The 14700-nt window shown below is 45.2% G+C and overlaps 1 protein-coding gene across 3 annotated transcripts in view; it reads right to left on the reverse strand.

Annotated features, from left to right (window-relative positions):
• The window catches only part of cep350 (centrosomal protein 350), a 37744-nt gene extending 23552 nt beyond the window's left edge, over nucleotides 1–14192 (reverse strand). For all 3 annotated transcript variants that reach the window (XM_010902380.5, XM_010902381.5, XM_010902379.5), the window contains exons 1-12: nucleotides 13820–14192; nucleotides 10526–10617; nucleotides 10275–10318; nucleotides 9989–10103; nucleotides 9540–9711; nucleotides 8580–9157; nucleotides 8351–8464; nucleotides 5838–5951; nucleotides 4172–4288; nucleotides 2625–3295; nucleotides 1889–2013; nucleotides 14–921 (exon numbers count right to left, since the gene is read on the reverse strand). In XM_010902380.5, the coding sequence (XP_010900682.3) occupies nucleotides 14–921; nucleotides 1889–2013; nucleotides 2625–3295; nucleotides 4172–4288; nucleotides 5838–5951; nucleotides 8351–8464; nucleotides 8580–9157; nucleotides 9540–9711; nucleotides 9989–10103; nucleotides 10275–10318; nucleotides 10526–10598 (3031 nt within the window). In that variant the 5' untranslated portion in view covers nucleotides 10599–10617; nucleotides 13820–14192. The remainder of the gene's footprint in view (nucleotides 1–13; nucleotides 922–1888; nucleotides 2014–2624; nucleotides 3296–4171; nucleotides 4289–5837; nucleotides 5952–8350; nucleotides 8465–8579; nucleotides 9158–9539; nucleotides 9712–9988; nucleotides 10104–10274; nucleotides 10319–10525; nucleotides 10618–13819) is intronic.
• Nucleotides 14193–14700: the final 508 nt, after the last annotated feature.

The following is a 14700-nucleotide window of genomic DNA, read 5'->3' on the forward strand; positions in this document are numbered from 1 at the left end:
TAACACAGCTGACCATTGGCGTGGCTGTACAGGTGGTTCTTGGTGAAGATGTTGATGACGCTATGCGGGCTCCCCTTTGCCAGCTCCTCCCAGGGGCCTTGGCTGCTGTCCTGGGCCTGAGCGATGGGACTAAGGGCCGGGTACTTCTCTGCCTCTCTCCTGAAGTGAGAGATGGGCTGGAAACTCTCCCGCTGGCCTGCGCAGAAGTCCAGAGCCCCGAGGCACTCAGCCGGGTTGGGGACCGCCTTTGTGTTGGTGCCGGGACTTACGTCACCCTCAGACAAGCTGCATTCGCTCAGCAGTGGGCCCTCACTGATGGAGTCACAGCTGGAGTTGTGGGTGTTGGTCTTCCCCGCCTCCGGCTGCTTAGGGGCGCTGAGGCCGGGGGCTGTTGGAGGCCTGTCGCCCGGAGCGGTGGTCCTTTGTCTCTGTTCTTGGAAGCCCTGCAGGTTGCCCACCCCAGGGAGAGCTCCGTCATACGTACTCTGTGCCGCACTCAACAGCCTCTGGATCCTCAGGGACAGCTGGTCGCCTGTGTCGGCCTCGTCTCTGACCGGCGGGCTGACCGGGTCGGCCCATCGGCCATCGTCTTGAGGCTGAGTCCGAGCGGTCACATCCGCGGCACCCGTGCAGCCGTAGTTGATCCCGGCGCCAGCAAGTTTCCGCGCTTCGCTCTCTATCCGGGTGGACAGGGAGGCAGCTGTGGCTTTCAGGGCCTCGATGCGGTTCTTCTTGGATGCGTTGGCCGTTCCGGTGAGAGTGCAGGGCTGGGGCCTGGTTTGACGGACGGCTGCCTTCTTCAGGTCCAGGAGCTGGGAGAAGAGCTGGTCTGCAGGGGGAGACTGTGGGCATGGGGGCCTGACTATCCGACTCAGATGGTCTGGCTGAAGCCATGATGGAACACCCAGACCCAGCTCATTCCTACAGAAGGAATAGGTGAGGGATTAGTCAGATTATCTAGGAAATGGGAATTGGGGGAAAAGGCAACGAAAATAAATTTAACAGTTTCCAAAGGACTTTGTTTAGTGGATTCGCTAAGTTCTTTAATGTCCGGCCCAATAAAGACTTTTTGTAGAGAGCAATAATTCAAACTGTAAAAATAATTAAAAGCATGTAAATATGCATGAAGACACTAAAATGTGGGGCATGTACTGTATAATAATGAGCTTCTGAAAACAATGTTTGTGTATAAGCAATAGCACTACAGGGCAACAGATGAAATCGATGTGATTCCAAGAACTGCAGAACAGGGTCAGGTCTGGTGAACTAACGCAGCGCTGCCGGGGAAGAAGCACTGTAATGTCTGTGTTTAAGCTGAGGTGAATGAGCATGCATATGTACACATGTATAATCCAATATCCAGATATCTGACATTATGACTTCAGTGAATGGTCATTATTGGTAGACCTGTAATGACAAGGACAACCCTTTATTATGAAGAAAATTACCCTTGACATGGTATCTTACAAGGACTGGGACATTTAAACTAATTCAATTCAGTAGAACATCAAACTTCCCACTGTGGTTTTTAATGACTGAGTATTTAGCCCTAACTACTGTATGCAATTCCACCTGCTTCAAATAGCAATTACAAGAGCACATCTGATGAGGTTTTCCCATGAACTGACAAAGACCAACTCAAAACACATCCAGGAAAAACATTGAATTAAAAAAAATCTGAGTTAAGACTTCTTTCACTATTGCTTTAAAAAATGATGGAGAACATGAGCCGGTCCTCTGCCCTGAGCATGTGACATTCTGACTCATCAAAACAGCATTTTAATTCTGGATACCACCAGAAAATCATAATGGTACTACTGTTAGATTACAGAAATGTTAACAAACGCCCACTGTCTGTGTGTGTGTGTTTGTGTGCAAGTGTGTTGACCTGGACAGTGGTGGGGGCTGAGGCTCTGACAGAGACAGGTCACTGCTGGAGGAGGCACTCTGGGGTCTCTCCTGTCTGCGGTTCTCCTTGTCCGACTCACCAGACGGCTGGTACAGAGGCCTCTGCTGCAGGGTAACACAGACAGACCAGTTATGACTGCATTTTGACACTCCACCCAGCATCGGCATTTTGACTAAAGCTTACAAGGTGAGTAAGGGTTTGGTGAGGGCTTTATCCTCATAAACTAAGAATAACATTCAAAGAAACCAAGACTGGTCTCAGGCAAGACTTATACAAATTGACAGATGAACCGTAATCTTTCAATTTCCCGGCATTAGCGTCTTCACGTACATTTTCAAAAAGAAAGCAGACCTTTTATACGGAGAGAAGCTGGCTGTACTTTGATCCCATGTAGTACACTCATGTTGTGGGGTTATGCATTTAAAAACTACACACTTAAAAATATCCCCAAAAGAGGATCTTGGCGTGGTTCTAACAGGGCTCCAAACCGCCACTGAATGATTGCATTTTGCAACCTGTTTTTCTTGCCCTTTCAAGTTCCATTTGTAATTGGTCGTATGAGCGCAGTTTTAATTCTCCAAAACTAGATGCCTTACATTCTCCTAAAAGGCTATGAAAATGACCACCAAATACTGTTCAAAACTGAATCGCGCCCTGAGAACAACCTTGGTTTCCACTAATGCAATCCAGCCATTACAACCAAAGAGGCCTTTACCTGGTAAATGACAGCGGAAGTGGTTGGCTGTGCCTGTGGAGGCTCCTCCCCTAACTCAGCATGCTCCAGTAACAGTTTAGTGTAAGTCTCCTGCAGTCGTTTCTGGGCCGGGCCCTCCGGAACCACCCCCGGGACCACTGCCTGGCCTTTATTAGCTACCCCTTCTCTCTGCTTCCTGTACAGCTCCTGAAGACGTTGACTTCTCCTCTCCGCCTCCTCCTTCTGGGCCTTCCTCTCCTCCAGCTGACGTCTCTTACGCTCCTCCTGTTGCCGGGCGATGTACTGGCGAACCGAGTCGGCATCGTAGTGCCTCTTCTTTGCCCCTGGTTCAGAGGGCTCGCTCTTGTTGCGTTTGGCAGGGCTGGCACTACGGGACCCGCGTAAGGATGAGCCACCGGCCATCCACGCTGTGGTTCTGACCCGAGTGTCCGAGCCCGTCCGGGGTTCCACTGGACCTTGTCCCCCGGCTCTGCGCTCCAGCTGCAGATCGTCAAGGATGCCACGGATGTCTGCAGAGAGCAGGTCTGTGCTGAGGGCCCGGTTTTCAGCTGGGCCTCCAGACTTTGGGACAGGGGTAATCCTGTCCCGACTATGGGATCTTTCAGAGCTGCTGGGTCTGGACCGACGGTTCAGGTCTGGACGGGGGTAGGAATTTGATCGAGGGTGGGATCCTAAAGAAAATTATACACGTCAAGGAACAAAACCCTAAGCAGACTTCTTTAGGAAAACAACCCTAATCTTCTAAACGAACATCAATATGGTATCACTCAGAGTGATTTCTTTTTTCAAAGCTGTAGAATATTTATTGCAGAAGCGTTTAAAAAGGATTAAAGAGAGTTCGGTCTGGTTCGTTATGGTTTCTTTGGCAAGTGAAAACATTGGGATTCTGGCATTTCATTGGGGTCCAAGAGCAAACCATAACGAGGCACCATGGGTATGATAGGGCTATGAACGCATTGCATTACTGTCTGAAACACCTCCAATCATAATTATGTCATGGGACAGAACAAAATAGCCCTAAGTGTTTTACGGTGGATTTCCCCTTTTAATAAATGTTCTGTGGAGTTCAAGAGGAAGACATTATTTTCTGCAGCCTTGCTCTAATTCTCCCCTGTGTACTTCAGCCTGGTGCCAGGGCCATGGCTGGAAACCAGACAGTGCTGAATTGTGCAGTGAGTCAGAAACGGCTAGTCGATCTTAATTTTTTCCGGTCACTGACAGCCAAACGTAGTAAATGTGGGGGCCCTGTCTGTGTGCTGGAATAGACAATCTCCTAATTTATTGATATTCCCTCAGTGGTGCTGCTCTCTGTCGGGGGGCACTGTGCGCCTTTTAACACGCATTAGAGAATGAAAAAACAACATACGCTTTAACACTTTTCCACTACTGATGGGAAGATTTCTCATGCACATTTAGTTTATTTTACCAGACCACCAACTACTGGGTCTGCTTTTCCCTTAAGATGCGCTGTCTGAACTTAAGTGTGGTTAGGTGGGAGGGGGTGATTAGGGTGGACAAGGGTGAGGGTCAAAGGTCTCCCAACCCACCTATTGTAGCCTGCCTGTCAGCGACCTCCGGCTTTTGATCTCGAGGCAGACGGAGAGGGGGACCCAGGACCATCTTCACCAGCTTCTGGCCTTCACGCCACGATGTGGTGCTGATTACTGCAGCAACAGGGAAACCAGAGGAAAATACCCCAAAGGTCATTATCAATGTAGGGTTCTGTAGTAATGACCTGCAGCAGGGTTGTTTCAATCCAACAGCCAAGACTGACAACGTGAAATACATTGAAATAATGTATAATATTTCCGGAATAGGAATCTTCATGGCAAGAGACATACAATCATTTCAAAGTCAAATTAACAAGAACATAGCATAACAACGACAATAGACGACAACATTATTGACTCTGATTAATTATAAACTGATGTTTGCTTTCATATGTTTTTGTGATTCGTAGATCCTCGAATAAACATAGAGCCAGTGGTTTTGACACTCGATGGCTAAATGTTTTTGGGTGGCTCAGACATAAGGAAGAGGGAATAATATGATCTGTATGCTAGAAGCATTGTGGAACCAGCGTGATTGGGCGCTTAGTAAAACAGCCAGGCAGAAACTATAGACTGGATGCACTTAAATCCCATAAAAGGTCTACTAGTCATCGACAGGCAGAAGAGAAGGGAAAAAAAGAAAAGGGAAAAAATGAATATGTAAAGAATAAATATATGTAAAAAATAGATATATTGTACAATGTCCTCCATAATGGATATATTGCTATTAGAGAGGACACTGAAGCATACATTAGCTGCTCAATTGGACATGGACAACAGGGCAGATTTAACACTATAATGATATTATGAAGATATTATACACAGTATATCAGAGGGACGTCTGGGAAACAGCAGGGGAGCGGGGGGTTGGGGCACCACCTTTGCCAAATTTTTTAGCCAGCACAACCCTTGGTTGGCCAGCAGCGAAGATGGCTGCTTGTCAGAATCAGAACAGAGAGCCAAAGAGAGAAAGAGAAAAGAAAGAGAGAGCATCAAGTCCCTTATTCTCAAAGAAAGAAAAGAAAGAGAGAGCAAGAGAGAGAAGGGAAGAGAGCAAAAGATGGAGAGGGAGGGAGCATAAGACCAGACAAAAAAAGAGAGGAAAAAGAGCAAAGGATAAAGAGTGCGAGAAAAGGAGGACTTAGAGCTCACCAGTGAAGGCCTGACAGACAGGCTGGTATGGGTGCAGTGTAGGGTGGCTGCTCTCAGCTGTCAGAATGCTGAGTATGCCAAGCCCAGCTGAACGGAGACGTATCTGCATTCCAGAGTGTGTGCCTCTAAGCCACAGCGTGCGAAACATTCTGGACATTTCTTATAGAATAAGGGACTTGACGCTGGCATTCTCACATCAACAGAGGCCTGTTGACTAGGACATACTAGAAGAGCCACTCCAAACGACCTGTTGCACAGCTAAGCCGCGTTGTAATTCGTGGTGGGCGGTATATTACGAACCAGCTGTGATTCGTTGTTCTTTATGACAGAGGGGAATCCCTCGATTACAGAAGAAACGGTGGTTTCCGAATCTGCTGGCACTAGCACCCAAACATCAGACATCCTGAAGACACTTTCACATCAATTCAATGAATCCATCTAGGATGAACAAGCACTGCTGAGTGATGGAGAGGAAGAAAGAGAAAGGACTGGAAAGAAATTAAAGAACAACCTGGCTTGGTCTCAGCGTTGGGGACTGAAACTGATTTATGGACCTTCCTCACAGGCTTGGAAGGCTTCCTCTCCTTGGCCTTCTCTTGGGGCTGCTGTTTGGGCTTGGCGCTCTCTAAGATAAAGATACAAAAATCGATTACATAACTGTTTGGATGCAAAAGGAGGGCAAAAAATTACCAAACTATACATTTACAGAAATGTGCATGATACAAAATATCAGAATTCCAAAACGAAGCAATTGAATAGGAAGTCGGTGGGCTGTGCCAGTGCACGCCAGGCATAGGGAGCAGAGGATTTAAAACCCGGGGAGAAACCAGGTATTAGTAGAGAGCCATGGAGAACAAAGAAAAGAGAAATGTCTCTTCAAACATTCATAGAAAAAAATTTGGGAAAGCTAGCTGCGTTGCGGTTGTGGCAAAATGCCTGGAAAATCTACTGCAGAGAAAACCCCACTGCTGCATTTTCTTTTTCAACACTATTCTTGTCCCGAATAAGACGACAGCTGGTTTATTTCTTAAAGCAAACAGTTCAATGGAATACAGTAGGGAGAACAAGTATTTGATACACTGCCGATTTTCCCACTTACAAAGCATGTAGAAGTCTGTAATTTTTATCATAGGTACTCTTCAACTGTGAGAGACAATCTAAAATCCCGAAAATCACATTGTATGATTTATAAGTAAATAATTAGCATTTTATTGCATGACATAAGTATTTGATACATCAGAAAAGCAGAACTTAATATTTGATAGAGAAACCTTTGTTTGCAATGACAGAGATCATATGTTTTCTGTAGTTCTTGACCAAGTTTGCACACACTGCAGCAGGGATTTTGGCCCACTCCTCCATACAGACCTTCTCCAGATCCTTCAGGTTTCGGGGCTGTCGCTGGGCATTACGGACTTTCAGCTCCCTCCAAAGATTTGCTATTGGGTTCAGATCTGGAGACTGGCTAGGCCACTCCAGGACCTTGAGATGCTTCTTACGGAGCCACTCCTTAGTTGCCCTGGCTGTGTGTTTCGGGTCGTTGTCATGCTGGAAGACCCAGCCACGACCCATCTTCAATGCTCTTACTGAGGGAAGGAGGTTGTTGGCCAAGATCTCGGGATACATGGCCCCGTCCATCCTCCCCTCAATACGGTGCAGTCGTCCTGTCCCCTTTGCAGAAAAGCATCCCCAAAGAATGATGTTTCCACCTCCATGCTTCACGATCATCCAGATGGTCATTGGCAAAATTCAGACGGGCCTGGACATGCGCAGGCTTGAGCAGGGGTGACATTGCGTGCACTGCAGGATTTTAATCTATGACGGCGTAGTGTGTTACTAATGGTTGAGATCTCGCATGGCGCCCCAGACCGAGGGAGATTGACCATCATCTTGAACTTCTTCCATTTTCTAATAATTGTGCCAGCAGTTGTTGCCTTCACACTAAGCTGCTTGCATATTGTCCTGTAGCCCATCCCAGCCTTGTGCAGGTCTATACTTTTATCCCTGATGTCCTTACACAACTCTCTGGTCTTGGCTATTGCGGAGAGGTTGGAGTCTGTTTGATTAAGTGCGTGGACAGGTGTCTTTTATACAGGTAACGAGTTCAAACAGGTGCAGTTAATACAGGTAATGAGTGGAGAACAGGAGGGCTTCTTAAAGAAAAACTAACAGGTCTGTGAGAGCCAGAATTCTTACTGGTTGGTAGGAGATCAAATACTTATGTCATGCAATAAAATGCAAATTCATTATTTAAAAAAACACACAATGTGATTTTCTGGATTTTTGTTTTAGGTTCCGTCTCTCGCAGTTGAAGTGTACATATGATAAAAATGACAGACTACATGCTTTGTAAGTAGGAAAACCTGCTAAATCTGCAGTGTATCAAATACTTGTAGGTCATATACAGAGCTAAAATTACTGGAGAATATCTAATAAAGCCATCTCTTTTCAAGAGGAGTTTTAAATGTCAGAGCGTTTAAGCACAGGCAGTTTGAAACCAAAACGTTGGATCCATTTACATCCTGGTCCAGTAAGGCCTCAAAAGCCCACTATTTTTGTTGCACGATGATGAGCTGGCAGTTCATCTCCAGCCCATTGAGTTACTTAGTGCAATATGACCTGTTTCAAGTACAGCAGAAAATATCTACTTTTTAAATATAATAATTCATTGTATTTGTTCGATATATTTTAAAGACGTAGTAAATGGGAAAGTGCAATTTGTCTCTGTGCCAATGCTGTGTGTTTATTAATCAGAAACACCTGCAATGTTCTTGACAAGTTGTGACGGGGCTGAGCCAATACAATTTCAACAAACACGCTTTCACACAAGGCATGGAACCAATTAACTAAATAAAAAGTTTCACTTATTTTTCAGCAAGACTATTAAAAAATATATCACACCCAAGGCTCACGTCTGATATACCACAGCTTTCAGCCAATCAGCATTCAGAATTTCAACCACCTGGTTTATAATGTCTGACTTATAGTATTTGAGGCAGGAATCATCCGGTCTGTAATCCTCACCTGAAAACTGGTGCGACAGGTCTCGGTAGATCTCTCTGCTAAGGTTCTGGTACTCTTTCTCCCGCCACACTTTTCCATCCGGAGTACGGATCTTTGTCTCTGTGCTGTTGAAACCTGATACGGTGCCAAGCGATTGTGTTACAAAACATTTGGTTTCAATGAAATGATGTAATGCCGTTGTTAACACAAGGAGCGTAACAGGAAATTAACTTTGCGCCTGCGGTGGTACCTTGGTATACAGGGGCCGGAGGTGCGGCTGCAACTTTGCGTACTTTGGCAGCGGATGTGGCGGTGGTGTCCGTGGATCCGGCAAAACCCACTGGCCGCTCCAGGTAACCCAGAAGACTGTCCCGCTCTGTGGCTTCTGCCAGGTGCTCTCTCTGCCGGCGGATCCTCTCCTTCAGCTTCTCCAGCTTGTCGTCAGGCTGCCTCCGCCTCAGATTCTCCAGTCGTTGGGAGGCGGAGCCGGGACTAGAGGACACAGAGGTCCCCACCAGGCCCTCCGGGGTGTGGGCTTTGGCCCTGTCCTCTGGGGCCTCCTCCCTGTAGGGGCCCATGACTGCTGTAGCAGCGCGCTCCGGGGAGCGCAGAGCATCCAGTGCGGGACGGTCGTTGAGGTAGCGCAACACAGTGCTGTCCAGAGCAGATGAATGCGTGGTATCCAGGTCTCCACTGGTCTGCTTGTCTCGTGTGTCTCTCCGGTAGACAAGCTGGCTGAGGTCAGAGCTAAGGGGAAGGAGGGCGACCTCCGACTGCAGACTGTGGCCCTCCAGCTGGGAGGAGGTTAGGGGTGGTGGAGTAGCTTCTCTGGGGATAGGTTTAGGGTTAGGGGAATTAGAGCATGCTTAAGGAAACAAATTAGCTAAATGGTATTTAGGCAACACTCAGAAAACAGGTTGCCCCTCACACTGGCGTAAGCATTCGCGCTATTTAAGCAGAAGCTGTCAAGAGTGCACGGCTTGGCAGGACGGCCTTGCGTCCCAAGTGGCTACACATGTAGTTGTGGCGGTTATTGGTCTAAAAACGGCTGTAGCCACTTAATGACCACGCTCAGGCAGCAGGCCTTGTAGGCTCACAAGCTTTTGCCACTAAACTATAGCACAACCTCAGCTCAGTTGCTGCATGCATTGGTGCGCATGATAAAATACCCGCCTAACAAAAATGCTCAAGTTGTTGTAACAGTGCATACCTGTAGGAAACCAGAGGCTCCTTGAACTCTACGCAGTTGCTCCTGCGAACATTGCTTTCCTGTGTAGTGTTCCTCAGGGGACTACGGGAGCTCTTGTCTGGGCTTCGACGACTCCTGGTTCTGGACTTGGAGGTCCCGCCCGCCTGAGAGCAGTCCTCCATGCGACGTCCATCTGAGTCGGGGGACAGACCATTAATATTTTGAGGTAGTCTGATAGGCGGGGAGCCACAGAAAGCTACCTGTTTCAAGAATACCAACTGTCTCCATTACTAACATCAGAAACAATTTCAGAACATCTGAAATGGTGGGTGTCGATGTCTACTCTCTTGTGCTTTTTGAGGTAGGAAAACCCATCGACAAAGTAATGAACATTTCCTGTTTAAGGCTAAACAGTTTTGTAAATAGTAACCATGGCTTTCCAGGATGAGATATCCCATTGTGTGCCTCACCTCTGCGGCTGACTTTCCTGGTGGCACCCCCGGAGCTTTTCTTTGTATCCATGACCGACTCCAGCAGAACCCCAGAGCCAGGGGCCGCCTCCAGGCGGTTCTCGATGTGCCGCAACTGCATGAAATTCAAGAACATCTGACTCAGACACAAGACGCAGAACAAAACCTCACTTCAGAACACAGACAGGCGAATACTACAGCCCTTGTGTCATGGCAATAAGGGCTGAGTACATCTCAGAAAAATAGACTAATTGACAGATGACAGGGCAAAAACTGTTTTACTTACAGCAGCTTTGGTCTGATTCAGACTTTTCCAGGCAGCTGACAGCTCTGCGGAGAGAAAATAATTTTAGTGAAAAGAAAACCAGAGTCAGAAAAAAAGGCAGCTGTGAAAAGGTAAGCAAAGCCACATTTGAGGTGACATGAAAGGGGTTTTCCAACATATCTTTCTGGCTTTGGTGTGCCAGACAATAAAACACTGCATTGAAATGGAGGATGGTAATAGCATTAGAGACATTAAGAAGCTCAGAGGCTGACCTCTCCCGTTGTCCTGCCCAGCGGGCTGCGAGGGGCCCGTCACGGGCGGCTCATTCCACTTGGAGCTCCGCATCGCTCCCTTTCACCTTTGGCTTCAAAACAGGAGGAGAGCAGTGAAGTTTGAACATGAGTGTGACGTTGTTCACGGTTACATTTATCTGATCAATAAACATCATCCACTGTGTGCCTGAAGAATTTAAGGAAGAAAAAAAACGCCAAGAGCAATACTTTTTGCTGTGCCATCTATCCAGGATAAATGCTGGCAGTAGGACAGGTAGAGAATCAAAATGACTTGGACAAGCACCTCTCGTTACCAGCAGTTGAACAAAATAGGATTACCTATGCATACATATAGCCCATGCGTGGATGTGTGAGAAAGACTACATTCATCTTTCATAGCTTTCTGCTGACTCAAGAATTGTTGCAATGCCTTCCATTTAAAACTGGTTCTACAGCAAATTCCAAACAAGGTTTCTGTATGACAAAATAAGGAGAGAACCATTAAAAAAGCAGTATCTATCTTAGGTTGTGTTATACATCAAAGTCATGCTAGAAAGAGTATAAAATTAAGGTGAAAGACGAGTGCAATTCCACAGTAACCGAATGACACAGTTAGATTCATTCGATTTTACACAAACACTACAAAATATTATATATTAAAAAGATACTTAAACAGTGCAGATGCTAATTTTGATAACAGAATGCCAGCATTAACAGCACAAATTCATTTGGTTTGATTTCTTTTTAAAAACCTTCGCCAGACAAAAAAGTGTTTATCTACTAAATTATTCATCAAGTAAATGTCTCTGTAAAATGTTCAGTGGCTAGTTAAAAGTAGTCCGTGAGCATACCGCTTCCCTTAGCAATAAGTTATGTCGTTTATATTGAAATTGCCCAGAACGTCAGTATCCAAATGTTGACATGAAATCCATGTTTACCTTCAGGAAACATTACATGGCATTTTGGTATCTCAAAAATCAAACCTCATGCATTTCTTTCACGTCAGGAACGTTTATTCATAACAATAAAACATAACGACCTTGAATTAGTTCAGGTTGTTATGGAAGACTACGGCAACATAAATGCTAACATTCAAGATATAGCCCTGATCTACTCCACTAGTTTGGGTCTGGTGACCTATCATCTCCACTGGGATGTCCTCTCTCCAATGCCATATTAGAGTCACTGGCTTACTCACTGGCTTACTCTTGTTCAATGGGAGTGAACAATGTGGGCTACACTCAACCCACTTTTAGGGTGGTTGCGGTCTGATGCTGGGGAAAGTGGGTGGAGTAACTTTCGGCCTTGTCAGTCCAGTCCGGGATTACCTTTGTATAGGGCCCCAGTGTCTCTGGACCCCCCGTCTCAGACCCTAGTTATACAGTGCAATATAATTGTGCCGGGGGACTAGGGTCTGTCCTGTCTTAAGTCCCATTTGTTTACGTTGCAATAGTTTATGTGTTGGGGCCATGGGTCACCCTGAAAGTGTGCCCAGATATCCTTTCGAATATAAGGAATGCTCTCCTTAACTCTCCTGGAGTCCTGTTGGACCTCAGGAGGACGTGAGCCCTAGCCACTGCGGATCAACTCTGTTGTTGCTTGCTCTTTGGGGTCTCAGTCTGGGTACCTAACCACCTTGACAACTGCTGACGCAAAAAGAGCTTTAAAAATGAATGGAATTGATTCATGCTGGAAGATAAGCTATAATGTCACTGATACACATGACATCTCTTCACCATAGTCTGCAAACAGTTATTAAAATTGCATGAACATACACCACCCTTTGCTCCATATATTCTATACACTTTGACATGTTGTAGGCACAAACCTGTGCAGGGAAACAACCATTCATAAACTGGCTGTATAGAGTATTTAGACAACATGTAAGACATATCCAAAACGCATATTAGGGAAGGAATTCAACATGAACCGGCCCTTGCAAACCTAACGTATACCGTAGTCTATGGAGTGGCTGCACAAAAGTTAAACTCAATCACACGCTGTCTATCAACATCCTGTGGTAGCCTAACTGCATTACCACTGTGAAACTCAGCAAATCAGGTGGCAGGTAGCTTACATCCTAAATTAGCAGACAATTACAGCAGAGTACTTATGAAATGCATTAATAAACCTCCAGTGTTCTTCATTCAGCAGTTCAGAAATATGAGTAGGTTCCATCATCATCCAAATGTAAGTAGGAAGGGAGTGGGAGCATGGAAGGTTTATCGACAGATACATAAGAAAAGGCAAGGGAGACTGAATGCAAATAGCCATCTATCTACATATAGCATACAAGAGCATATAGGCCTGGGTGTCAAACAAATGGCTGTGGGCAGGAGGGTATAGCTCCAATGACATGTTTGGAAAGTATGTTGCTTGGACAGGTGTAAAGTGAAGGTTGGCAATTAAATGCATACTTTCAGTAATTTCATGTTAATTGTGTGTGTAACTCATTGGAATACCACACACAAAGTGTAATTCATTGGATGATCTCTCCTGATGACCTAGATGAAATAGTGATCCATCCTTACCCTATAGCCATAGAAAGTCCCAGAGGTTTTACTACTTCAAAATTGTGAAGTACTAAAAGGTTTTTGCTGCCTATGCTGAAACAACATTTTGGGCAACTGAGCCCTCTATCCCATTTCTTATGACTTTCAGCATGATTGGGTGTATTTATTCTTTTAAACAAGTTGAAACAGAAGAAAACAATAACAAAACTGGGCACCAGATCTGAATTGGTCCAATAGAAAGTAATATTTGATAATGTAACGTTTTGCAACTTAAATTATGTAAATACACACCTGTTCTCTCGTCTCTGACTCTAAACACGACTGAAATGGAAGGACGCAATCTTGCAACTAAAAAGACGTCTGCCTGCAACTGTGTCCTGAATAGTTAACTGCCTATGTAACGACAGTAACATTGGCTGTTATGAGAGGCAGAGCAAGTTAACCAATAATGTTAACCTAAAACAGTTGTTTTTAGGTGCTTGTTGTTCACATCGACTCGTGCATTAGATACCGTCTGAATTAACGCAAGTTACCGTACAGCACTGTAATTAACAATCCTCAAACTTAAATTAAGTTTAATTTAGCAACCAATGACAATGTAGTTAAACAGCTGACTGGCTAACTTTAGCTAGCTAGAGCAATACATTAAATGCAAAAGTTTTGGACTTACAGTAGCTAGCTAACTACAGACTGTTAGTAACAACTTGTCAACTACAGAGTGCTATTACAGTATTAGGGAATGTTGCACAACTTCACTAAGATGCGAATCGTTACTACATACCGGTATGGTGATGCTCGAATTTAGATGTCCATGGTAATGAAAACGTCTTGATGACAATGGTCAGAAAATCGAACTTCTCCAAAACCTGAACCCAGGCCGCTGCTAGCGAATAAACGTTAGCTAGCTACAACACTGTCTCCGTTGTCCTAACGTAACTGACGGGTTTTGGCCAGCTAACAACAGTAGCTTCGCTAGTTAGCATGAACCAGTTAACTTATTCCCAAAGATCTGTCCCCTGCTATCAATACGTCAGGTTTGTAGAATTTCTATTTAGGCTTCTATAAATTATTAGAAACCCGCCTTTCGCGTTGTCTTTTCCCGGGTTACAGTTGCTATCCCCCGGCAGTTAATTTCACTATCCGCCATTGACAAAATAACTACAGGAAACGGGTGACGCGAACACTCGCGGGATGTGTAAACGGGAAAACGTGATTTTACCAGCGAGACGAAGGGAGACATTCCACTGCATTTTTGTTGTTTTTAAGGAGACCTAACCCAGCTGCTCTAACATTGGTTTCTATGGGAGAACCACCCCGTTAAGTGGACCGGAACTTACCTTCTTTATGGTAAACGGCCTGAATGAAGCCAGCTAAAGATGCAAGAGCTCAATTTCTGCATACTTTCTCCTTCGTCCTCTCATGTTTTACTTTTTAAATGTGTCATAGATGATCAATAAATTGTGATCAGGAGGAAATTGCTTTAAATTGTGTATATGTTCCTATATATGTTCCTCAACGTGCTGCACAGAGCCACTGACCTTCAGGGGGCTCCAACCCAAAAAGGGTCTGTCTGGTAGCAAGGTATGATAAACATTCTTTAAGACATAAAGGTTTAAGGGTCACAATGGAGAGGGGATGGAGGGACTTTTATTTAATAGTTAA

The sequence above is a fragment of the Esox lucius genome, chromosome 8 (assembly GCF_011004845.1).
Source record: "Esox lucius isolate fEsoLuc1 chromosome 8, fEsoLuc1.pri, whole genome shotgun sequence".
NCBI classification, from domain to species: Eukaryota; Metazoa; Chordata; class Actinopteri; order Esociformes; family Esocidae; genus Esox; species Esox lucius.